Source organism: Pezoporus wallicus, unplaced genomic scaffold (genome assembly GCF_028554395.1).
Source record: "Pezoporus wallicus isolate ANWC-B61680 ecotype Strahan unplaced genomic scaffold, APGP_CSIRO_Pwel_v1 contig_5767, whole genome shotgun sequence".
In the NCBI taxonomy this organism is placed as follows: Eukaryota; Metazoa; Chordata; class Aves; order Psittaciformes; family Psittacidae; genus Pezoporus; species Pezoporus wallicus.
Window position 1 is genome coordinate 8229393 of NW_026640599.1, and position 27006 is coordinate 8256398.

Sequence of the window (27006 nt, forward strand, 5' to 3'; positions counted from 1 at the left end):
TTACCGTTTCTGTTAGACTGTCAGGCCTTTGCTAGTGAACAGGGCTTATTCCTGACTCACAGATGTTTTCAAAATATCCACTAAGTGAACACAGGGCTCCATGAGGGACTGAGATAATCAGCTAGTCATGCATGGCATGGGAAGGTGCTGTGCAGGATGCTACTCTCACTGCAGAGCCAGCACCCCTCATTCCTGATGTGAAGGCGCCCTCCCACTTGGCTCTATCTACTTGCACAGCCTAGTAATCAGTGCGCTCAACTGTTCTATCACATGGTGTGCTCTATAATGCCCTCCACCCCCTACGCCGCTAATCTGAAATTGCCAAAATATTTATGACCCGATTTAGATTTTGAAAAATATTAAGAATAATTCAAGCAAAGCTTCTGCTTCAGCTGATACCACAGCCTAGTGTTAGCTAATAAACCTGATTAAACAACACACTACATGACATACATTCTTTTTAGGTCGGATTTTTTTATGCTCTTAGGAAACACAACTCTTACTCCGACTTCTTCATTTTATTAATACACATGAATGTCATATTCAATGCTTTGTTTAAAGCTCATTTGTTTTCATGAAGATGCTGTTTGCGTTACACAGTCATTAATCCCAAACAGCTGCAGGTTTGCTTTTTATTCTTCTCCGGCTTGTTGCTCAGGCTTATGAAGCCAATAACCATGCTGGATTTTCATAAAGTAAATTTTCAGGCAGTTTCTCTTTGATTTTCTCATTTACTGTATTTGCCAGAGGAGGCTTCTGTGTCACTGAGCAAAAGGATACAGAGATCTCAGAAATTAAAAGCTACAGATGAGATCTGGTGAAGAATCTCAGTGTTGCAGAGTGCCATTTTGCTACCCACAACTGCAGGCTTGGTCTGCCTCAGTAGCCTCTGGAAGCCCATGTATGATGCTGGCAGCAGGTAAGTCTTCATCATGAGACAAGACAACCATACAAGGGTATCTGAGTTACAGCTGCACAAGCTGCCTCAAACACTAACAAATGACAGAGCTATGAAGCCCAATCAAGGCAACGTGATCGAAACTATGTGGCTGCCTGTGAACACTGAGCAAAAGATACTTCAATACTTTGAGATGCCCATCAGCCACGCAATCCTAATCATATTGTCTCTTTTAATATATCTGCACATGTTCAAGGTCAGCAAAATGGCTGTCATTTCAAAATGCAGGTTTTATAAAAAAACTGTTAAGCTATTACCATCCACTATCAGTATTCCAAAATGTATTAACAAAGTGGATCTCTGCCTTATCTCCATGTTATCCTGCCAGACTTGTAACAGTGTAAACAAAAATCAGACGCTGAAAAATACCAAATCTCCATGAAAAAATATATCCCAATTACTGAAAATGTATTTTAGTTTAATATAAGAAAAGGAAAACAAAAGATTTACAAAACTGAAAAGTAAGACACAGCAAAAAAGTAGAAATTGTGTTTGACAAATACTAGAGTTCATGAAAGTTAGGTGGTAGCTGGGCCAACATTTAGCTACTGTAAAAATCAACTCCTACCAAAGCTTGACTCACAGACTGTACTCATTGACTCACTGCAGTAACAGTGCAAACAAACACCTTACAGAAATCCACTGCCAGTTCACATTGCCAATTCTGTTTTCATGGCTCAGGCAGGGGCAGATTCATGAAACAAAAATCCAGAGGGAAAGTTTAGCATTTTTTTCACTGAAACACAGATCTTGGTTTTATCCTCATTTCCAGTGAAGTAGAATCAGAAAATCATTTAGGTTGTTAAAGACCTTTAAGAGCATTGAGTCCAATCATTAACCAGCACTGCCAAGTCCGCCACTAAACCACACCTGTAAGTGCCACATCTATGTGTCTTAAATACCTCTCCAGGGATGACGACTCCACCACTTCCCTGGGCAGCCTGTTTAGTGCTTGACAAACCTTTGAAGGTGAAGAAACGTTTCCTAATGCCCAATCTAAACCTCCCCTGATACAACTGGAGGCTATTTCTTCTCATCCTATCGCCCGTTACTTGGGAGAAGAGACCAACACCCTCCTCGCCACATTCTCCTTTCAGGCAGCTGCAGAGAGGAATAAGGTCTCCCCTGAACCGCTTTTTCTCTGGGCTAAACAACCCCAGTTCCCTCAGCCACTCCAGTAGTGATAGGGTGCAATTCCAGTAGTCTCTGCCTCTCTCAGACTCCCTGATACTCCTCAACCCACCCACCTCCTCCTGGAGCCCAGTCACCAAGCGCAGGAGTTCCCCTACCTGGGCACACCTCCCAGAGGTGTGCTTACCACTGCCATCCAATGAAGGCATAAGCACAGAGCACAGCCTGCAGCTGACACATGGGTGGCAGCATGTTCCCACTGGAGCTCTGTTTGGGCAGCTGTGTCAGTCACGGCGGGTGCAGAGCTTAGAGAGGCCATGGCTTTCTGCCGGCGTGGATACCATTGCTCCCTGGTTGAGCTGGCAGGCCCTTGTGCATGAACTGCCACACAAACCGCAGTGCCATACCCTTGCTGCCACACCATGCCCCTGTTTGCCGACCCTGCTGGTGGCACTCTTGGTCACTGGTGCTCCCTCTAAGGGCTTCTTTTATATGTGGGAGGAGCTTGGCCACTTTTGCATCTGGCCCTGCCCAGTAGTTTTGTTCCAAAATCTTGTCTGTGATTAATCCAAATGACCTTTTAGAGAATGAAGTAAAGGAAGGGAGGAGAGGCGAAATGAAAGAAGGACTGAAAAGCTCTTCTATGGCAGAATCAACATCCATTCTAATTGCAAGCTCAGCAGATCCCAAATAAGAGATAATAAACTCAATGCACTGGATTTATTAGCAACGTTCATTTGTGATAAGTATTAGGGTAAAGAATTGGACAAAACATAGTGAGGAGAAAGAGATGTGGAGGAATTTTTGAGGAGGAATTTTTAAACTTTACAGTATTTGTGACAAATATTACACAAAAATTTAGGTACTAAAATGTCAACCTGCTCTGGCATTCTTACGTAAGTCAGAAAATTATTGTAAGAGGAGAGGGTAAACATGGGAGAAATGGCAACTACCAGAAAAAAACTAAGAGAAGGCTTTGGGGAGACCTTAGAGCAGCCTTCCAGTGCCTAAAGGGGGCCTACAGGAAATGTGGAGAGGGACTTTGTACAAGGGCATGTAGTGACAGGACAAGGAGTAATGGCTTTTAGCTGTCAGAGGGGAGATTTAGATTAGATATTGGGAAGAAGTTCTTAACTCACTGTGAGGGTGATGAGGCACTGGAACAGGTTGAACACAGAAGGTGTGGATACCCCATCCCTGGCAGTATTCAAAGCAAGGTTGGACAGAGTCTTGGGCAACATGGTCCAGGCATGAGGCATCCTTGGCCATGGAACCGGCTGATTTTTAAGGTTACTTCCAACCCAAACCATTGTATGATTCTATGAAGAATAAGAGGGAGAGACCTATCCCTCATGAAATTAGAAATGAGACATGCAAGTTCCGAGGAAATAACGTGGATAAACCAGACCTTTATTTATTTATTTATTTTTTCCCCTCAGAAAGGAAATTAGAAGAATAGAAAAGAAGAAAACCAAATAAAAACCAAAACCCAATAATAAGAAAGATAAGGACAAAGCTCACTCTGAAACCTATGTCTGTGGTGACTAAAAGACTAAGGATGGAGTGGGGAAAAGAGAAAGCGATGCATGACTAGAGAGACCATATAAAAGCCGTGCAAAGACATTTTAACATACAGGCAAAGAAATTTTCCATTTGGAGCACCATATTTTTCATCCTGTTATTGAATGTAAGTGAAATATAGTGAAATACTTAAGTAGGGTTGACAGCATAAGATCAATTCTTAGTCTCCTTTTAGCAACTGCAGAGATCCTGAAGCTACTCATACCAGCTAAAAAAAAAGACATAAAACACTGGAGTCTTGCTCCCTCGTCTTCTGGGTGAAAGAATCATGACATTGTTTGGTCTCTTATTCACACAGTATCTTATGTTTGCTTAGTAGCAAAACTACTGCTCTTGTATTAAAACAAACACCATGCTGTTCCTTCCCTCAGCACTCTCAATCCAACCGTAAAAAAGCAGAAGCTGGTGGAGATTGAACAGAAAGACCCAGCATAAGGCATCTTATACTACGCAGTCTTACAAATACTCTGCTCACTGCAGAGAAGCAGCTGTACCTAGACAGACACTACTGACAAGACGCCAGCCCTAGTCATCTCTCCAGCGTAGGAGTACAGCTGGTTGCAAGACAGGAACACAAACTTCCCCTTAGTTGAACACCGTTGCTGGTTTTCTTTGGTAGCAAAAGAGATGACAAAAGAGGTTGATAAGGCAGAGCTGTCAATCCCCCAATAACTTCATCTCCTCTTTTATTAGCTGATGTCACATTGTTGTGACAATCAGTTGTGAACGCTCTATCCCTGGCAGTGTTCAAGGCCAGGTTGGACAGAGCCTTGGGTGGCATGGTTTAGTGGGAGGTGTCCCTGCCCATGGCAGGGGGGTTGGAACTAGATGATCTTGAGGTCCTTTCCAACCCTAACTGTTCTACGATTCTGTGATTCAAGACCATGAAACTGAAAGATGCAAGTTCATACCCAGCAAGTGGCACGTCTCTCTCACGCTGAGCCCTGTTCCAGCTACGAGCCTGACAGTGACAGATTGCTCTGTCAGGCAAATATGACTGAACTCTGGCTCCTGGAAACACTCACAGCTTCACAGGCTCTCCTGCTGCTCCAAGTAGGCAGGAGTTTCATATACCCCAAAGACTGAGGGGTTTTGACTTCATATAATGCTCTCTCTCTTAATAACCAGGCTTGGCTATTACAGAAGGATTTATTTCTAGCCCATGCTGCTACTTGCAATCTAGGCTCAAGCCAGACGAAAGGATCGCAAAGGCAACCAACATTTTCTCTGAAAGTGGAAAGCAGCACTTCTGGTTGTGAATGTATTTACAATAAAAAATCTTGTGGATTTTTTTTCCCCATTATTTTGCTAGGAATCAATAAAGCATACAAATTACTATAACATTTATATGAGATATGCGCCAATCAATTTCTTCCAATTTCTTCCAATTACTATGCACTGGTTTACTTTTCCTCCTTCTTCCTTCCAGCCACTTACAGGAGTTACTGTGTGCTACGAGAATATTCTTAATCACTTAAATAAAAACCAGCAGCTACTTGTCTCTCTGTCCACTAATTATAATTTTTCTCCTGCCTGTGTTCAGAAGCTGCTGCACTTGTACCTAGACCACTGCTGAAGCCAGCTGCAGTCTTTCCACAATGGATAGCCAACCTCATAATTTAAAGAAAAACAAGACACCTTCAGTGTGAACAAATGTGTCTATAGCAGTTTTCAAGACATCATCCATGCACACAGACACATGTAACTGTCCTGGGTTCAGCGCTTCAACCAAGGCAGTAACATATACAGGCTTCTGAATTTGAGGATTAAAGGCCTCAAAGAAAGACACATCTGAAGAACAAGCACTCTGCCAGTCAGCTCATACTGCATCAGATCTACAATAATACAACCTTGTCATTGGGGTGAAATAAGAAAATCATGTTAAAGCTGGGTGAAAAAAGCAGTTTAATCATGTTTAAGAATGTGGGTTGGTTTTGTTTTTTTTTTTAGATTTCTTGCTAGATTCACTATCATGATGCTGAAACCAAGACATGTCAAATCCCAAGACATATCAAAATCCAATTTTATTTTAAAAGCCAGAAAAAAACCTGATTTTAGAGTCTCCATAAATTCTCATAAAACTTGGTAAAATACCTGTGAATGAAGGAAACATCTCTCCAGAGGCTTACATTGCACCTACCTTGTGCTATCAAAGACTATTCAAAATGATCAAGCTTAGTTAATTATTAAACTCAGTTACTGGGATTGAGAATTCAAAGTATAGTGAAAATTTGTTAAACAGTTAAAAAATAAAGGGCTGTGATTTAAAGCATCTGGTTAGTGATCAAGGACTCCTCAGCAAAAACATCATTTTAAAATCTGGCAACAAGGAAGAATGACTCTCAACAACTACCTAATCCAAGATCATTTAGATAAAAGAGATAGTCCAATATACAATTAGTTTTCTGAGGCAGTCCTGGAGAACACCCGTTTTCCCTTTACATACACTTTCTTGCAAATACTCATGGATTATGAAATACTGAAAGAAAAGTATGAGAAGAAACCTCCCACTGTGGCTCTACTTGGCTCCTAACCCAGGATTTATCCCTCAGGTCCTCAGCCTATGTCCCAGAAGCCCCATATCCTGCATGGATCATTCCCAGCTGCTGTCAGTTCTCATGCCCAAGCCATTAAGACCTTGCATCTGATAATAACAGTTGCATCTTTTAAAGCTTAAAAAATCAAATAGGCAAACAGCTATATTTTTCTTTATCCATGAGGTCCAAGGCTCTACTAAGAGTTTACTGTGTCACTATTGTACAGAAGGAAATGGGAGAGACCATCAGAAATTAGATATGATTTCAGCTGTGGTTACACTACTCTTTCCAAGCAGTGTTTTTTACTGGAAGGCACAACCTCTCCAAAAGACAGTCTGTTCAAGAACTGGCTCAAGTTATTTGGCCCTGCTAAAAAAAAGAAACTGACTGAGAATAATGAATGACCTGCCCTACACAGGACATTAGAGTAGAGGATGTACCAGACCAGATATATTTTGTCTGTTAAATCTGTTTCAGGCTAAATCTAACCTTTTGACTTTAGACTCTGTGACTAAATAGTTTCATCAGTAGTGAAGCTGAAATGCTTTGATAAAATATTTGTACAAACAGGAAAAATTATGTTGCTCATTGAACAAAACAATCTCTTCTGGGGATTCATTTCACTTGCAATGTTCAGTCAGCAGAATATCATGGAGAAATAAATATGTTCCACATCATAAAACTCTAGCACTCCAATATTCAAATTAAAACTAAATTAGCCAACACAATCACAAAAGGTGCTGCTAGTAATTTATTAGACATAATTTATGCCTCTGATGAGCCAAGATAAAATACTTATGTAATTACATTTGTTATATTTAGAAAGATTATAAAAACACAGAACAAAACATTTGAAGGATTATTTAATGCTATTACTACTTAGGTCACAGGCATCTTAGGACCAGGGTCCTAATTACAATTACTAATTACTTGGCACCATTTGTGCACATTTACTTTCCCTTTAAATAGCTCTCCCTACCTTGAAACAGTTGGACTTCAGATAATACTACGAAACCAGCAGGTGAACCCAGCATTCAGGATAAAAGAAAGGATGAAGCTAAGCAGTGAGTCTAAAGCCCACATTGTGAGCAATAATCACAGTTTTCCAGAAGCCTCAGCATTTCAGTGATAACGTTTGTAAGCACAGGGTAGCAAAAAAATGTCTTTTTCTATCTTTAAATGTGTCACCTTTTTAGATTAGCTTGGCTGTGTTAAACATACTTACAAATAAACCTAACTCTTTCCAAATGATTCAAATCTTGAAGCATTGCATGCATGGGGGATCCTGCTCGTTCTCCTACATAGCCTGGCATGAACTTCCATTTGTCAAAATTAAAATTCCTAGGAACAACAGCATCCCTTCCTCTGAAGGCACTGTTGTAGCACTGAAATCAGTGATAACAAGAACAGGAAAAAAGAACTTCAGTGCATACCTAAAAAAAAAAAATTAATATTATAAATATACTAACAAGAAGAACATTCAAGTGCCAGCTTCTCCCCTCTCTCCTGTACTAATCTCAGGCTTCACAGATTATTTAAGTGCTCAGCTCAAACATTAGCATTTCAGTAATGTTTCTAAAGATACCAGTGAAATGTAAGCTGCACATGGTACCTCATTAAACATTATTGTCAGGCTTTATCTCTACACAGACCTTCCTAATACCTCATTGCTAATCACAGCAGCCAATAAATGCCGCAAGATAGGAGTATGCATTAAAATTTATTTATAAACATTTAAAAGTCTTGGCTAAGGACAAGTTTCAGGCAAGAAGAAAAAAGACAGGACAATTACTCACAGTCAGTTTTCCCTATAACTTAATGACTATATCAAATTATTTTAGAAAATAAACATATTTATTTATTTGATCATCAGTGTCCCCACAAGTTTTATATAGTTGCTTTATATGACTCATATGGGGAAACACTCATACTTCTATGCAGTGACACAAGTCTTACCCGATGCACTTGCCACACACATTAGCATGTCAAAAGGATCTCATTCTGCAGGAATTCTGCTACCATCCCATATGGCACAGTGTCTTGAAACCCAGCAAAAACTCAAACCTTCTCATTCCATTAGGTCAAAACTTTCAGATGAAAGTCTCAGGTTAGGGAAAAGTGACCCTACCACTAAGCCAGTCTCTTGGCAGGCTGTTGACTGCAGGAGCAATCCTGCTCCTCGACTCACCCTTTCCTACTCACATGTCCCCATGTGTGCTGCAGCCAAGGTTGCCAGATGCAAGGCAAAAGGGCAGAAGCAGAACCATCCCTTTCAGCAGCCACTTACCATCAATCACATAAAACTGCACCCTCAGCATGCACACTTCACAAAATAATTTCTTATATGCAATCAGCAACTTTGGTACAAGCAGGTTTCTCAACTACCTAAGGAGGCGGGATGTCTTGGGAGAAAAGCTGGCACTGATCTAGAGAGAGCAAGGAACACAGAAAGCAGATAAGGTATGGCTATTAGGGCTGGCTAAAGATGAGTTGAATAATTCATGCTTATCTCAGGAGAGAAAAGGGCATGAACCGAGGCTCTTTATGGTATTGTTCTCTTAGAGGGAAATACCTATTTATCTGCAAAGGAAAGCAAGAAGTGCTGTTATTGCTTACATGCTATTCTTCAAATGCAAAACATCATAAAAGCTCTCTTAAAGCTGGACATTATCTGATGTTTATTTACTGTATTCCTTTCAGTTTCTGTATGCGGGATTGTTCCAGAAGTTACAAACGCTCAAAATACCTTGTATTAGAACCCAAATAGGGGCATCTGTGTGACCAGATGTCTAGTGTCAACAAAATTCACTGTGCTGCTCTGACAGAAAGCCATTTTTGTTTTATTAAACCAGATCATATTTTCCCCTGCATAACCTTTCTTTTTGTATTGTTATATTAGTGAGCTCATTTCCAAAAATGAGATAAAAGCTTTTAGCTGTCAATCAATGAAAAAGAAAATTATCTGAACGACTATTATGAAGTATGACTAACTTTTTTCCTTCCTTCAAAAGAGATAAATTTTAGCTACCATACTTTTGCTTTGAAAATTTCTGTTTTCTTGGCCAATTAGGTTTATTTTTAATGACCTCAAATATTACCAATTTTTTTTTTTTTTTTACCCATAGAGGAGAAAATACTGCAAATTCCATCTTAATATGGCAAAATGAGCGACACTATCTATCTATTTGATCCTACGGAAAGAAAACCTGAGAGTCTTCTAATTCTTTCACATAATTCTGTAACCAAAGGTTGTAAAAGATGTGCATGCTGTTTGTAATTAAAATTGTACAGAAAAAAATCAGCAATGGAAAAAAAAAACCCATAGGAACAAATGCAGGCAACAGGGAGGTTTGTACCCTAGTGACACCACAACCTAATGAAACATTTAATTAAGTGACAGCTAGCATTCTCTGTCACACTGTCCGGCTCCTGCTCCTTCCCCCCTCATGGCCTCAACTCACTGCCAAGACTCTTGTACATAGCACTTACTAATTTCATCCCTTTCGGAGCTTCCTGCATCTGTGAAAGCAGCTGTTTTCCTTCACAGCCCTAGCCAGCTGTATTCGCCTTGGCAATCACTCCACTAAAGAAAGCGCTCTGAACAGTTACCTTCTGCACCATCATGAGCATTTAAAGATCTTGTAATAGAGAAAGAAAACCAGGAGAATTGTTTTAGTGAAAGGGCCATACTCAGGTAAATGTCTATAAATAGAAATTAAGTGCCTAATGACTGCTCTAGGATTTGGAAAATATTAAGTGCTCCGCATAAGGACAGATTTCATACTTTAACGTGGACAGATGAACAGAGCAGTCATTGCAACATTGAAAACATGACATTATGAAAGAAACTATCAACACTGAATCTCATTTAATTGTCTCCTTACATCCTTCTACTCTCCTGTACTTAATTGTGTGTCTTACCACTTGATTGCATGTGCTTCAGGGCAGGGACTCGCTAAATGTACAGCATTTTGAACCACAAAACTTGCAAATCTACCAGTAAAAGTATATAATTAATAATAACACCAAAACCAAATACTAGCTTTGCAAAAACTGATGGCCATTATTATGCTTGTTTTAGAAACTAGGTTTATGGCTCTTTTTTTCCCAAGACAGAATTAAGCACTATAAATTGGATTGCTATGAAATATCTGGATTGTCACTGAATATCTAGACCGATAATTTGTCATGTCTTTCAGTAGTGACACGCATTACACTGTTGTGTCTTTCATGATACCAATGCACCAACTTTCGCAGTACTATCTGAAAAGCATCCGCAAGAGTTTGGGAGGCTATATGTGACTGTTGCTTTCTCTTTCACCCCATTAATCCTTCAGACATTTCTGATGAATTCACAAGGAGGCTGGACACCCTCCATGAAACTTGCCTCCCCATGAAAGCTCCTTTGCAAAATCAGAAAGGACCTCAGCTCATGTTCATCCATCAGTTCAGCGCAACGCGTTTCTACCACTAATGGCATGTATTTGGCTGTTATCCTTTAGCACAAGAAGAAAGGTTTTGCAATCCAGGTAGGTGGAGGCTGAGGGAAAAGCCAGATGAGGTATGCAGATGGAGCATGGCACAAGATTATTATTCCAGCTGATATATTGACATCTATTAATTTCAGTGTCTTGCAAATTCAGAATTAGCAGAACTGTCATTGATACTGCCCTCTACAACTCCTACTCCAACAGGAAGAATTCAGGTGAGGATACTCTTCTATTACTGTCAACTTTTTCAATTTAAAATGATTTTTGAAGTACTTAATTTTATTTATCCAGACCATTTTCATTCCTGGGAGCAAAGTGATCTTTACTGCCTAGAGCTCAGGTACACTGATGAATGAAATCAGCTCAATGAAATCTTCCCACTCTTGCAAGTAAAACTGCTCTCAAATAAGTGCACAGCTGCCAGTGTGTGCTTGATGTATTTGCTTTGAAATTATTTAGCTATTATTATCAATTTCTCACACAGGTCATTTCCTGTATGCCAGTGAAATCTCCAGATTCCTATGCATTTTTCAGAATTTATTAGAGTTACTAAGAAATCTGAACTTTTTGCATTAAGAGTCTTTATTAACACTGGGAAGTAGCCTACAGTTAGCTATGTCTAAAAGTGCTGGAAAGAAAAACCCCAAGATTTCAAGATGACAGTTGAAAACATCACATGAATCTTCTATTGCTTTAAAGCAACTTTATCTGTTACAAATACGATCTCCAAAATCAGTATTTGAACATGATAGAAGATCTGTTTGCCACTCCCTGCACAGCGCAGCCACTAGCAGCGTTCTTGTTCTTATCCAAATGCTGTCACGAACATTTTGAAGACAGTAAAAAAATTACCTAAGGAACACAACTGCTTGACATTACAAAGAATAACGTATGGGGTCATTCTCACAGCCTCTTGCCATTCATGTCTTTTCAGCTTACGAAAATATTTTATCATCAAATTGCACAATCACCTTCACTAAACAAGTAAAATCACTGTATTTTGCTTTTTCTTCTCTTCCTTCCAAAGGTGTATTTTAGATCCCTTTTGCAAAGCAAAGGTACCAAGTTTCCTGGTTTATTGCCTTGAAGATGAAGCTTTTACCTTCTTTTACAATTCTGAGCAACATTTTCTGGTCCTTTAAAATATTTTGCATGAAGAAATTAAGGGGCTACCACTTTAATTTTCAGTAATAAATAACTAAAACCTTTTCTATGTATATACAAAAGTATTTGCTTCACTGGAGAAAAGGAGGAGAGAAAAACCTTTTCCAGAATTTTTGGAATACATTTATGTGAACTTAATTTCTGCTTTTTGTCTAGTCTTTTAGGTATATTTTAACCTATGATACTGACCAGTTCTGACTAGTAAATGATCAGCCCCTACTGATTCACTTGTGTTTAAAAAAATCTTATCAGCACATTCTCCAAGTGACTAGGGAAGTCAATTGTGATTCAGCAAATTTATTCAAAGTATCCTTTGGCTATTTCATAAAACCCTCAGATATTCAAATTCCCTTATGAGAGAAGACTATAAGAAACATCTGATCAGCTTTTGACTCAAGATCTCAACATCTGTCAAAAGAGAGTGAGAATTTGAAACAGATTCTGCAAAGGCCATGACAAAAAAATGTTGGTTTGTTCTTTATATTAGGTATATATTTGATCATCATGAGACAAAGGGACTTTTACAACTGATTTAGCTGGAAAAGACAGAACTCTGATATAATCTTATGCCTTTTACCTGCAGGGGCATGGTTAAAATGGTGGGTTTGAATTCTGCATTTACTGAGACTACTCCTTAGCAATTCTTCCCACAAAATAAAGGTATAGCATTTAAAAATGAATACCAGACTAACAGCTCCCTCACACACAAATTCTCACATGTGCATGCACAAATACAGAGGCTCTCCTAGTAACTTATCATTTAGCTCATTTAAGTCATTCCCCTTCCTCATAGCACCTACCAAGTGCTATCTCATTTTCATTTTAAGATTATTTTGCAATATTTTCATGACATTTCTCTCCCATTCTTGTGTTACTCATTCATTACTTCAGCCACTTCCACACATTCTCACTAATGCAAATTTAGTTCAAGTTAAAATTGTGACTCTTCAAACATTCCTATAGACCCAACTGTGTGAAAATGATCAGCATAGTGAGGGACTTTTCATACTGACAATTTATATACTTTCTGATTTTAGTGATTTCAACAGGATACATACATGATAATGCATCTGTGGTTGTGGAAAGTACTTCAACATCCATTACTTTCTTTAAAAGCAATGGTATAGATAACTGGGAAGAATAAATTCTGTCTAATGCTCTCCAGCATGAAAAGCAAGCCCTGCAAAACAATTTCCTGCAAATCGATTAAAAGACACTCCGTAATCTGATAACAAAGCAAAACCATGGTAATAGCTTCTGAAGTACTCCATAGATTTCTATTTATTTCCTCTCAGTCGGTATGGATCACTGGTCATGGAAAGGAGACTCTAAGCACGGTGATTTCAATTCCAGGTAAAAGTTAACTCTCTAGCAGAAGCCATTGGTGGGCAGAAAGGCGAGGCTGACCTTGTTATTGCTGACTAAAAGAAAGATGTCAACAGACACCCAATTCAGAAGACCTGGACTCAAATAAAGTTACTACATTGCGTGGTAGCGCATGGAGGAGACCCCACTGTTTTCAGAACTATACATCAAGGGCCTTGACTCCACATCACTTGAATTTTATTTTTTAAACTATGCATTAAAAAGAGACGAAAAAAAACCCACAAGTCTGACTGCAATGAGGTCTACAAACCACAAAGGGAACTGCAAAGTGCCTCCTTGTTAAGCACTATTTACTCAGTATCTCACATTAGTTCAGACACAGCATAAAAAAAACATCCATGGAGAAATGTCAAACCTTTTTTTGTTGAGATCCCCCACTCTAGAGGCGTGGTCTTATGTAATTGTTCATAGACATGTGACATACCAGAAGAAAAAAAAAAAGAAAAAAACTGAATAAGATATCTGCAGTGGCTTGCTACCATCAGGCTGGAGAACAGAAGGACAAGGGGATATACTAGAAACTATACCGACAAACTTCTCACTGCATGATTGTGAGATCTGATCAATTCAGTCAAATCATCAACTCAGTTATTATAAATGACAGATATCTTTTCATTGTGGGGCAGAGCAGCAGGAAGAAAAAAATTGGAAAAATCAAGCACATGAAATCTCATATCAAAACCTCAGTAGTCATGGTCTCTTTGTCTGCATATATTGAAGAACATAGCTCCATCTGGAGACCAGCTGTCTCAAAGAGTTAAATCAACCTGGTCAATATAGCGTAAAGGGGACAGGAACAATGTCTTAAATGCCACTTCCATGATCAGAGACATTGTTTAATACTCACACAAGAACATTCTAAATCAGGCAAAGCCAAACTGTTTTCAAGACAACCTAAAGAAAAAATCATGGAGGGCAAGTTATTGTAGGATATTCAATGTACACATTTCATTTATAAAATTTGCAGTTCCTCTTCCTGCCAAACATCTGGTTACTTTTCCTTAGTTAGATGTATATTCTTCAGGACAAAGATATCCTCTAGGATTGCAAATGGCTTAGCATATAGCAAACACTGCCCCAGATGTACTTCTCCAGGTTTTTGGGGGTTTCTGCCCAGGTGACAAAATGCTTAGTCAAATAACAATTTCTTATGAAACTTATCACCTATAGAATTAATTCTTTTACTTTCATATAAGCACAAACAACAGCAGCACTACTGTACACATAATTTCTTCAACTTCATAATGCTAAAGCCATGGCCTTTTCTAGTTTGTAGATTCTTTTTTTTTCTTTCCCCTAATACTTATGTCCAGCAGTCAAAAACATTTAAGCAAACTACAAAGTCTTCGAACAAGAGCAGGAAATAAGGTGCATCTAAACTATAATCTGTTCTTTGTAACATGGTGTACAGATCTTCTAAAAAGAAAGCCAACTGTTTACTCACCATCTACAATATAGTTTTTGGAGATTTAACATAAATCCTGGGACTGGTGTTTCATTTCTCATCTTGAATAATTTCAAGTATTTTTAAAGAAAAGAACACGGATCTAAAATTATTTAATTTGTTTTATCATCTTTTTCTGTTTTACCATAGTGTTAGGGTGGCTACATTTTAAATAAATGTTTAGCTCATCAAGCTAATATAGGCACATTATCTCCATCTAACCCATAAAATCTAATTCACAATTCCTACAAGAAAGATAACACACACACCTAACAGAGATGTTCAAAGCTCCTGCTTTCATGAGCCTTCCAGTTAATTGTCTAGCTTTTATGTCTGATACAGGGATCAATTTACAATTTATGTATGCAGATCTGCCAGCAGATTCAAATTAAAATTATCTGCATGAACATGTAGACTCAAGAGTACATGTGTGCTGCTCTTCACTTAACATCATCAAGGTAAGGCTCTAAAGCACAAAAAGAAGGGAGATACAGGCTCTGAAGTCTATGCAGTGTTTCAGTGTCAAACTAACGTTTTAGACAGGACACTGTCAAAGGCACAAACAGGGATTTTACAGCAATTGAATGATACTGATTTTAAAAACTGGATGCCGCTCATAGGAAAAAAAATATTGCTTTTACCTTACTGATAAGTGTGACGACATCACCTTCTCGGATTGTGAGCTCATCATCATTCTGTGCTTCATATGGAAATATCACTTTGCAATACTCCTTGGCTGAAAGGAAGAACATCCAATATGATAAATTATCACTTTTTAACAACTGCTTATCCAAGGGTGAAAATCTTCATAAAATATTCCACAAGTGCCTCCTGCTGCTGCTTTATTTTCTTGCCATCTTTCTCTTTGTATTTTAGACCTTCATAAATATATGAAATATTTACAAACCTCACACTGATAAGCATTCCTGCACACGTCATCCAGGGAGTTGGCCCTGTAGCCCCTAGAACCATTACCTCAAATGAAATTGCTCCAGACAGCAACCTGCCACAAACCATTTCCCTTAGGGTAAGCCTGCACCTGACACTTGCTTCAACAGTTCTACTGGTATGGCCTTCCACCAGATCACAAAAATTGGAAGCATAAAAGACGCAGCATGCTGACATAGCTTATCTATTCCCTGATATGCAGGAAAGAAGGTATTTCTGAATTTATGAAGATGGTAAAATAATAAATCATATATTAATAAAGTTGAAGGCATTCATAAATAAATCTTCTGTATACTCAGCATAAAAGAATAGGTTTGAATATTAGTCTAAAATTTCCTCTTCCCTTTTCCCTTTACCATCTATAAATAAACGCAACATCTCACCTTTCATCTGGAAAATACAGGAGCCAGCACTCCTACTTAGAAATCATAAAAAGCAGTTGTCATGAAAAGCAGTTACTTACAACATGTTGCTGTGCAACAGACAAGTATGTCAATGTGCCTTACAAATAAAAAGGGAATATGTATTCCAGCTGTTAAATAATGTATAAAAAATATATGATACTCTAAGACAGCAGGCTTAAAAGATCAAAGAAACACACACAGATATTCTTGGACCCTTTGTAGAAGGGCATGTGACTATGTAGAAGTGTTCTCCTCACTTTAAATGTCTCAGTTTTGATGACCTCTATATCTAGTCAACTGTCATGTTTGACGCAGAGAAACAGCTACTTGCAGGCCACAGAAATACAAATTAAATTGAAACAACAGGACCTATTTCTTTACACTTACTATATAGAAAACCTGCATTATAACACTTCGGGTGTCTGAGGCTCCACCAGGGCAGAGAGGACACAATGACAGATACAGTGCACAACCTATGGAAGAGCCAGGTCTCTCTGGAGTGCAATTTGCACTGACATACACTAAATCAAAACATTCCTCTGCCTAACAAGAACCATGTGGATGACACTGCAACAGAGCTGGGTCTGGAACCGTCTAAGTGACTGGACAAAGTCAGTCTCAAACTTCTCCTAAGGAAATGATAGACCAACACAATTTAAGTATGTAAAACCAAAGCTAACAGGACTCAAAGTAATATGAACCTTTAAAATCAGATTAATAAAAGCAGAGATTAATAGGTTATTTTCGTACTAAAATTGTCCTTAATCAACACAGCACAATACCACAAAAGGATGTAGAAGAACTTAATTTCAGCTGTTGTATTTAAATAGGAAGAAGGAAAAGATAAAAGGAAATATTAATTTCAGACACAGCACTGCAAAGACCACACTGGAATATGTTGAACTTGGGTGTTTTCCAAGTGAATGAAAAAAAAACCCCAACAAAAAAAGCAAACACCATCAAAAAACTAAAGGTCAAAAAAAGGTCCTATTACAAGCCTGGCAAATAGATCTAAGTCATGGAATAACAGAATCATGGAGTCATAGAATCGTTTGTGTTGGATGGGACCTTAAAGATCATCTAGTTCCAAGCCCCCTGCCATGGGCAGTGACATCTTCCACTAGACCAGGTTGCTGCAAGCCCCATCCATCCTGGCCTTGAACACTGCCAGGGATGGGGCAGCCACAATTTTTCTGGGCAGCCTGTTCTAGTGTCTCACCACCCTAACAGTAAAGAATTTCTTCCTAATATCTAATGTAAATCTACCTACCCTATTTCAGCTTAAAGCCCCTGCCCTGTCCCTACCTGCCGTTTTAAGAAGTCCCTCTCCAGCTTTCTTGTAGGCCTCTTTTAGGTAGTGGAAGGTTTCCCCAAAGCCTTCTCTTCTCCAGGCTGAACAAATCAAATTAAAGCTTCAAATAAGATATCAATATGAAGCATTCCTCAACTACAGATGATAAAACTTATTTTTACATTTGACCTCCAAGGCTGGGTTTATACACCAATAGATGGCTCTTCAAGAAGCCTCTTTTTTTCCTTTGACCTGAAGACATCTTCAAAAATATACGTGTTAAACCCCCAACAGCAGACAACTTTGAAACATTAACAATGGAGAAAAGAAAATACTCATGAGGTGTTCCATTTGCATTTATTAATTCAACAATATTTTATTTGGTCAGACCACAGAGTCTCTCCCTGCAAACTCACAGCTCCCCCAAAGCAAAGGAGAACAACCTGCCATAGGCAATGGGCATTGCTCAGGGAACCGACTGAGCAGATAAACCTTACAACTTAAACAGGCTGGATCTAATGTACAATATTCAGCTTCTGGCCCAGCATATTGTGAACTGAGAGGGCTTGGGCTAGGAATAATCCCACTTGAAAATACGTACCCTTGGTTACATTCTGTGATTTTGAACTGTACTGTTTCAACTAGACTGGGTACAAAGATGACACAACAATAAGCATCTTCTCTGCCCATGTCCCTCCTAGTCCTGTCCTTTGAAAGAACAAAGACATTGCTAGCTTCTCTAACAGACCCCAAGGGCCCAGGGTGATGTGCAATTCCCCTTCCTAGCACCATCCTTGTAGCTCAGAAGTTGGAAGAAAAAGCTAGAACTAGATATTTATTACAAGTGATGTGTCACTGCCTACACTCTGTTGAGGAAAAAAGTGTCAGAACCATCCTAAACACTATAAATGGGCTATCTATCCTGTAAAAAGAACTGGATATTTTATGGCCGTAGTTAACATGCACCTCTTTCTGTTCAGCAACTTACATCCCACAGTCTGTCCCAAGTTCAAAACACAGCATATTTTATACAGTCTCAAGCACTTCTCTCCCCATTCACTACCTCAATGAGGGGGAATGACAGCAGGAGATAGCCTTCCTACAGAATACAGCTACTTCATACCTAGGCCATTGCAAGCACTGTATTTCACCAATAGAATTCGATATACATGTACAATTGCAGTGTAAAGCACTGCTGTCAACGTATAGACCGTCTATATGAACTGGGGTCATGCAATATTACAGCAGGTAAATTCATCTGACTGTATTTTGAGACTGGTTAAATATTATACTGTGCAAACCAGAACTGAGCAAACTCCATTTACTGTATCGGTGGACCGTGTTTCACTTTAAAAGCATGTCTCCTGGATTTGTCCTCCTGCCAGACCCTTAGGATGAGCTGTGACTTTCAAGACAGCAGTCCACAGACAAACATACCTTCAAGCTTAAATTTCACAGGGGATAGTGAGTCTGGAATTTGCTTTTCCTCTTGGGCCAGGATGACACAATTTCCCCTACTTAACTGCTGCTGTTGCTTCCTTCTTGTTAGGCAAGAACTGTTCTACCCCATAGCAAGATTTCCTCCATCTCAGGTAAACTAACCACTGAGCTGGATTCACCCTTTTAAGTTTTCAGAAACTGAATTTTTTTTTTTTTTTTTCTTTAATGAAACAAACAACAAAGTGTGTACCTGATTTTTGAAGACTGAATATTTCCCCCTTGATGAAGTCTAAATCATACACCAAACAATACAGACACAAACCGTAATACTATGTAAGAAAACAAGCAGCATAAAAATTGTGTTCCTTGAGCTTAAGCTTCCTCTCTTTAATTATTACTCATAATTATTTTTCAGAAATGAAATAAAATGTACAAAATCTAGTGAAAAATTGTGTAATTGTTACCAAAACCACAAACCAGATGAAAAAAATCCACTTATTTCAGCAGAATCTGGTTTTACTACTAACTGCTACACTAAAGACTCATAAACAGGTTACACTAATCAATATTTTCAGAGAACTTCATGAGATGCAAACTGTAAAAAAACCCCAAACCTCATCAAGACAAAAAGCAGAAACAGAAGTAATTAGGGCCCCACTAATCCAGATTCAGCTACTTCTCATACGTTCTGCCACCAAGCAAGATGATAAATTGCTTGCTAGGATTTTGGTATTCCTATGCAATAGCAAATTGCAAATAGTCAGTGAGTGGAGTAATCAAATCAAGTGCTGTGGTCAATGCATTCTGTGACTGACTGCCTTTGCTGTTATCTGCTTATTTTTCCTTCATTTTTTTGCAATCTCAGTCATCTGCAGTAGCTTTCTCAATCATTGTGGATGGTTTTGCTCTGCTGAATTTTAGAATCCAAATATATAAATGTATATATATTTTCTACAATATAGCCCTTATACCACAAGCCACTTAAACTAAAAGCAAGCTACTTCATAGAAAACCCAATATATATCACGCCAGAGACAGAATTATAAATACATATGCATGCATATGCTATCCCAGCTATGCAAGAGAGACAGAAATGTACCAGTGGAATAATTCCCCTATAAGTCTAGGCACCCACAAATCTAAAACAAACAGCTCTCCCCTCTTAAAAGATGCATTCTTTCATTCCTGAAATGTTAGTGATGTTTTCCAAGGGACTACTTAAGCTTTTTAAGTATTTGTACTTTCACTGTGCTCTCCCATTGAGCAGAAAGTCCTCTTTGGCCCTGAAGAGTCACCTGCTTATCTCCCAAAACCTTAAGCCCACTTTTTAAGGGAGATTTACATATCATACTGTTGAGAGATGCACCTATAGAACATACTGCTCTGACTCTTGCACTGCTGAGCTCATCCCATCGCAGAGCTTAGGCCATCTTGCATGTACTAAGAGCAAACAGCAAGCACATCTAGTGCCTTGCTGCAAATCACCGCCTATCGCATCTGAAAAGGTGTAGGAAAAAAGCAGACTCAAATTAACATGCAGGAAGCATCAGCAACCATCACTCCATACTGAAGCTCCTGTGGGCAGAGACAGAAGATGTTACTGCTCCCTGTTTCCTCTCTCAGCAGGCTCTTCAACAGCACAACTGCATTTTTTATCCAGTTGAGACTAGGGAATAACAACATCATTTATGGAAATAAACAGGTGGAAGGTGAAAACCTACCAACATTCCTCTCTTTCTTGCAGTATACATCTCTAGTAGTAAACCCAAGGGAACCTAATCACATTATTATATCTAAACTACATGATATTGGACCTTCCCATACATGTGCTTCTCTTTCCCAAGCAAGAACAGAATATTCTACTGAGGCCCCAGAGAATCCAGAAAAGGTAAAATATCCTAAATAATAAAGTTTAGGTGAAATTCAGAGGACATGTAGAAGATACTGTAAAAATAAGTAGCCCACCCTTCTCACTAGTTCTGGCAAAAGGGATATTGAATTATATTTGAACACAATCATGGTAAAAATAGATGGCAAGAAGAGGAATTTTCTGACCAAAATGGCACATCTGAGGGAAATAACAAAAAGCTGAAGTAAGTACCAATCAGAGCCCAAACGTGTTAATGGAGAACTGCCTCTGAGAGTCAGCCAGAGCTCAGTGTGTCACTGTAGAAGGTACATTTCTCTAAATATCGTTCCAGAAGGTTTCCACTTTAGTTTTTAAGCAGTGAAAAAATGAAACTAGTGCCCTGGGATATGATTCAGTGAGCAGCTTCAGCTGCCAGAAGTATGAAAGAGGCAGCTGTCTCCCAGTCTGGCTTACCACACAAGCCTGGATGGTGCTGCAGGGGGGAAACCCCATGGGACCACCCCTTCTGATGACACCTCCACTCTGGCTAGTTTTATCTGCTCAAACTGCAGGTTGGAAAAGGTAATTCCAAAACACATCAGTTCAGGAGCCCTGCCCTAGGCTACCAGTTCACACATTTTTCAGTATTTCAAGTTCTCACTTCCTCAAGGCAATTGAGTCCCATTAACAGCCTGATGTCACAAGTGGAGCAAAAAAAAAAAAGGATGCAGCAGGTCAATTAGTGTTGTGCAGCTAATGGATAATAACTCATTCAAAGCTGTTTTAAACTGCTTTTGCAAGTCTGAGCTGAAAACATGTGGTAAACCAGGTCATAACAGTACACTTCTTGCAGACAGTGCCTGGTCTGCTCCTCCAAATGCTTGCCTTCTTATGTCTTATGTTTCAGTTCTGAGACAAAGCATTATCTGCTAAATATCTAAAATGCTAAACACATCAGGGAAGGAAGACTGCACGACTTAAAAACTCACTTTATATTATACTCAGTTTCTTTCCTAAGGTATGGCTAAATTCTCTTCCTTATTCTTTTCTACCAGAATCCATTACATTTAGTTGTAACTTTGTATAAATAAAATCAAACGATGGGGAATATAAACTTCGGTTTTTTGGTAAGCTATTTACATATGCCTCCCTAGAACAGCACTGAAACCTGCCTAGAAGATTTATTTATTGCTTTTTGTCTACTAAGCATTGAAATGACATAACCAGAACTGAAGTTCTTGGACACTGTTATTCCCCATACAAACTATATCACCCACACAGGTGATTTCTGCTACATAATGAAAGAAAGAGAGAGGAAAAAAGCAAGGGCACTCACACCAGAGATATTTTTTTCTGTGACCTACCTACAAGTCTGAAGTCGTATCTTCAACTCTGATTAATTCCGATGCGCCTTCAAGGCTGGAGGCTGATCATGTAATTTAATTTGATTTTTGGTGGTAGAAAATTCAAGGTAGGATTACCAAGCAAAAACAATTCAGAGAATTCTGTGAAACAAAGCATTCTATGTACTGCCTGCTCAAAGTTTATCCTAAATATATCTATCTCTATCCTCGCTTTTCAGATATAGAGGACAGTCTTTTAGAAAAATATCCAACTTGCTTTTAAGACGCTTAATAGCACAAAGTGCAATGAAGGAAAAAAAACTATGAAACCTACTTTTTGTTCTGCTGTCCACTTCTATTTTTGTTGGCTCCTGAGTTGCTGTGGCTGGAGGTAATTTCTTCCCAACACTCTGAAAAAAAATAATTATGCTCCTTTAAAACTTGCAGTTTTAGTTAAAAGTTGGACAACATAAAAAGTTGTAACAGAAATACAAAATACAGGAGAAAAAAAAGGACAGTAAGAAACAGAGGTAAACTGTACTTCGGTTTGGGGGTGTGTGTTAGTTTTGTTGTTTTTTTTAACGATAAATAATTCATTATAATGAGATCCTTGAATTTTCCTTTAAAAAATGTTTACTAACATTTTTAAAACATAACCCTTTAATGCAGTTTCAGGGAAGACTCACGGAAGTTTAGTTAGTGGACTGAATATAGGATGAAATTACTTAAGTAAAGGTGCTATTCAATACCAGAAGTGAAGCAGGAAGAAGGGCATATAGGGGAAAAGCCCTTGACTTCTGTCCATACAAGGAGTATTCATTTCATTTATTCTAGACTGAGTGTGATTTTTTCAGTTGACAGCATCTCCTTAAATGGTTCAAATTTTTATTTATTTTGAGAAAAAACCCATCTGATTTACAGAGGACTACTACAACAAGCAACAATCAACCTCAGGCAGGTAAACTGAAAGAACAGTAAACAAACAAAAAGAACAAAATAGGAGACAAAATGCCCGCAACAAAATAAAATTGGTGATATTCATACTTATATAACTTCATCAATTACTACATTCATGCTACGGACTCTTCCACTCAGCTTTTCTGCCCAGCAAGAAAGCTGTCAAGCAGCACACTCCCCTCTGCCTTGTGCTTCAGAGATACTCTTAAAGAGTACCGTTTCAGTTTCCCTCTATCCTCCTCCAACATGCTGATTATCACAAATCAAATTTCTAGATGGTGGCAGTCAGACTCCCAACACACAACAGAACATATCAACGAAGCAGGCCAAATCTTGATCCCGCTATTTCTGCAAGGTGAGTATAATTAGATTATTTAACTGTTAAACACACCCCCCTCAACTGCCTGGCAAGTGAATCCTAAAGATGAAAGAGGATGAAGTACCCTCTTGATGCAGAAACAGCTGATAAAAGCATTGAATAATGACCATGATTTGGTGTACAGATATTCAGAGGGATGAGACAGATTTAGCAGCAACATGCAAGTATTAATGCTTGGGTTTATGAAGTCAAGGGAAGGATAGTCTAGCATTAAATAACAGCTTCTATTAGCAGAAGAGGCCTTGATTGGCAGTTTGGTACACTGCAAATCCCTATCACTGTAGACCAGTTTCCTCTGATACTGAATTAGCAGTGATTACAAAAGTGGTTGAGGTGGCACACAAAGTCACATGGATGGGGTCACGGGACAATCTAAACAGTCTCATTTCCTTTCATTTATGTATTTTGGCTCAACTGCAGTCTCTAACAACACAGAACAACACATAAGAAACAGAGCATGTAATGGGCAGTATACTAATGAGTTTTTCTCACTTGAGGGCATTACGACCCTTCCCTACAACTATTCAACCTTGACAAGAGGAATAAAAATAGACCTGTGATCAGGTTTCCTCCTTCAGGGATATTTTAAAATTGTATTTCAGGATTTTCTGTTGTTGTTTAGGTCTTGTGTCTCTTGAAGACTTAATCTGACGATTCCAACTGAATTGTCACTTCTGCACCAGCTAGGTTCATACAGAAGATTTTGTAATACTTCTTTGCACTAAAGATACGTGCTCATCCTCTGACTCTCCTTTACGAATACAGGCTTCTCAAAGCAACAGCTTATTTACTCATAAATAAGGAAAAAATATTTACTCGGCATCAGCATTTATTCTGGAAAGTATACTGAGCTCTTTATCCTAAGTAAAATATTTTGGCACTGCTACTTGAAATATAACTCCTTGAAGATATTCTTAAGGAATACATCAGACATTAAAGAATTCATAAAAATGGGCTGTATGAGCTGAAAACACTAATGTTTTTAAGCTTAACACTTTCTGGCAGTATGAATAGTGAAAATATAACAATATGCACTGATGTTTATACAGGAGAGGAAAAGGCAGTTATGTGCCTTGAGAACTTGCAGAATTTCAGAAAACCTCAGTGAGGTCAGGGTTAAAAATATGCCGTGTTTGTTTGACAAAAATACTTCCTTTTAACATTCAACTAGTATTTTTGAATGCTATTTATATGCATGAGAATTTTTTTGCCTATAGGTTTACATTCAAATCCAAGACCACTATTAGTGGCAATATAAAAGCTGTATTCTTTAATGTATTTTTCACAATCCATTTGTAAATGAGAACATTTTTTCACAAAGAAGTAGAAATGGTCACTAGATCCACTGATCATCCAAATCTGGATGACCAGTAGCATAAACAGTCTTCTCACTGACTATGTATAATGCTTCTGTTGTGAGGGGGAAGCCAAAATTTATTTTCTTTTTCTAGTATGCTTCACGTGCCTAAAGAACATCAATAAGTCCTTAATGCATCCTACCTGGTCTACCTTAAATTCAAAAAACTCTAAAAAGCCCAAATATATAAGCACCAAAACCTTCCAGATGTCAAAATGCCCTTATTCTGTCAAAGACAAAATAAGAGAAATGTTCAGGGTTTCAGCTTTTCCCATGATATTAACATTCAACTCCACATAAAGTACTTTCTGTGACAGCATGATCAAGTATTGCTATCCTGGGGTTTCCCAAAAGGACAGAGTTAACACTTTTCCTAAAGGGTCACCATATGGCACTTCAAAGTGGGTAATGGGAATTTTAAGAAACCTTTATAAAGAAAACAAAACTAGCGAAAGTGTCTGCCTGCGTATTTAATTGTCTCAGTCATCTCAAATAGCTTCTTCCTCTGTACCTGCTTTCTACCCACCTGTGCTTTGGTAGAAATACCATTCACATGCTCCTGAATGACAATGATTGGTAGTTTTTAATACCAGCTAGATAGGTACATCTGCCCAATTTACCCCGGCTAATACAGACAGCCCCAGTTGCCCAAGCTACATACATTTCTACTGACATCATCTGGGAAGACATTCCCGCCACAAGGCAGGGTAATTTCTTTAAAACTAGGTTAGGTTAATGAATGGGACAGGAAACAAGTGTTCATCAAGTCCTCAATTACAACCAGACTGTTGCAAGCACAGACAAGCAAAATCCTTCTTATTTTCCTGCTCCTAGTTTACTCTGAGTATGAGCACAGAGACAGGATGTCTCATAATTGGTGTCTCATGGGTATCTCTAATTCACTTGCTGTGAGCAAGAGAGAGGGAACAGCACAGTCATTGCCCAAGCCCACCCACCAAAGGCGGCCGCATCCCCACAACGCCACACTTGACCATGGATTCCTGCCACTGTTCCTCCCCTGTGCCATGACAAAAGTGTATCTGCAAGGAAGTGGAGGGAACTGATCCATGTTAAAAGGTAATGCAGACGGAAAGGAAGAACAAAAGAGAGTTTTAGTGTTATCTGCTTCACTAAACAGCTGCATAAACATTTGGGTAGAACTGAGGCAGGAAAATTTATGGTTGTAGGGCTCAGGTGCAACTGTAGGTTGCAGTGCTCATTTATACCAGCTTAAGTTCATTGGAAAAGCATGGTGAGCGTGTCACAGTGTGCTTCAATAATTCCTGGTGCCAGCATGTCACATTTTGACCCTTCTCAGGGCAAGGTTGGAGTAGTGCTGGCCTTTGTATCATTCAAAAGATGAAATATGAACAACACCCAAGTACTCAGCTCTACATACCAGATGATACTTCCATAAGGAATGGGCGCTCTGACAACAGGATCAGATGTGGCACACACCCAGAGAACTTTTGTAATGGGATGTTAATGTGGCAAATATTTCACAGAATGCAGAGAACATAGCAATTAAAGTATTTTTAAATTTCATCTTAAAGTTTCTTTGCACATAGTTGAGCTATATTACCTTCTACTGGACAATCTGAAAATACCACATTTTCACATTTAGTTCATATACCAGCAGACTTACACGTAGTTTTTCCAGCTAATGTCTGTACTAGATGACTTTTGACTTGGATGAACACAGGCTTTCTCAATTGCAGCATATCTTAGCAAACAAATATTTTTTCTTTTGAAAAAGATTTTACCTGTGAAAGATTTTACCCTTGCACAGTAAGATTGCAAAACCCAGTACTTAGGCGCTGCGAAAAGCATATGAACACTTGCCAACAAAACCAACAGCTCTCTAAATAAAAGACGTCCCTCCAAATTACATCCTGCTCTTACAAAGCAAAAGAGCAAAGCCTTCATCCTTTTGGAGCTCCTCGAAAAGTGACATAATTTCAGCCATCAGCATGACTCTGACCACAGTTATCAACTTCGGACAAAGGAGACAAGTTTTCTGAAGTGAACAGTGAAGAGGTGAAGGCCCTGTAACTGTTCATGAACATCAGTCCTCCAGGAACTAGCTACTATGCCAGTATTGCCTTGGAGGAAAGTAACCTTCAACTAGTCGAGAAGTATATTCTGTTTGCATGTTAAAAGCTTTTGAATTAGAATGCATATGCAGAAAAACTAAAGATATCTGGGGGAAGAAGGTTTTCTAGTGTTCACAAAGAAATGGATAAATTTTTACTGAATACAAAAGTTACTTGAATGCAGAAGAAAAAATAAAAGGGCAAGAAAAATAGCATGTCACTCTAACTCCTACTATAATACTCTAATTCTCATT

The 27006-nt window shown here is 38.7% G+C and overlaps 1 protein-coding gene across 10 annotated transcripts in view; it reads right to left on the reverse strand.

Annotated features, from left to right (window-relative positions):
- Positions 1–27006, reverse strand: part of SH3KBP1 (SH3 domain containing kinase binding protein 1) — a 231365-nt gene that overhangs the window by 41827 nt on the left and 162532 nt on the right. For all 10 annotated transcript variants that reach the window (XM_057419651.1, XM_057419655.1, XM_057419649.1 and 7 more), the window contains 2 exons: positions 22301–22376; positions 15333–15427 (listed from right to left, as the gene is read on the reverse strand). In XM_057419651.1, the coding sequence (XP_057275634.1) occupies positions 15333–15427; positions 22301–22376 (171 nt within the window). The remainder of the gene's footprint in view (positions 1–15332; positions 15428–22300; positions 22377–27006) is intronic.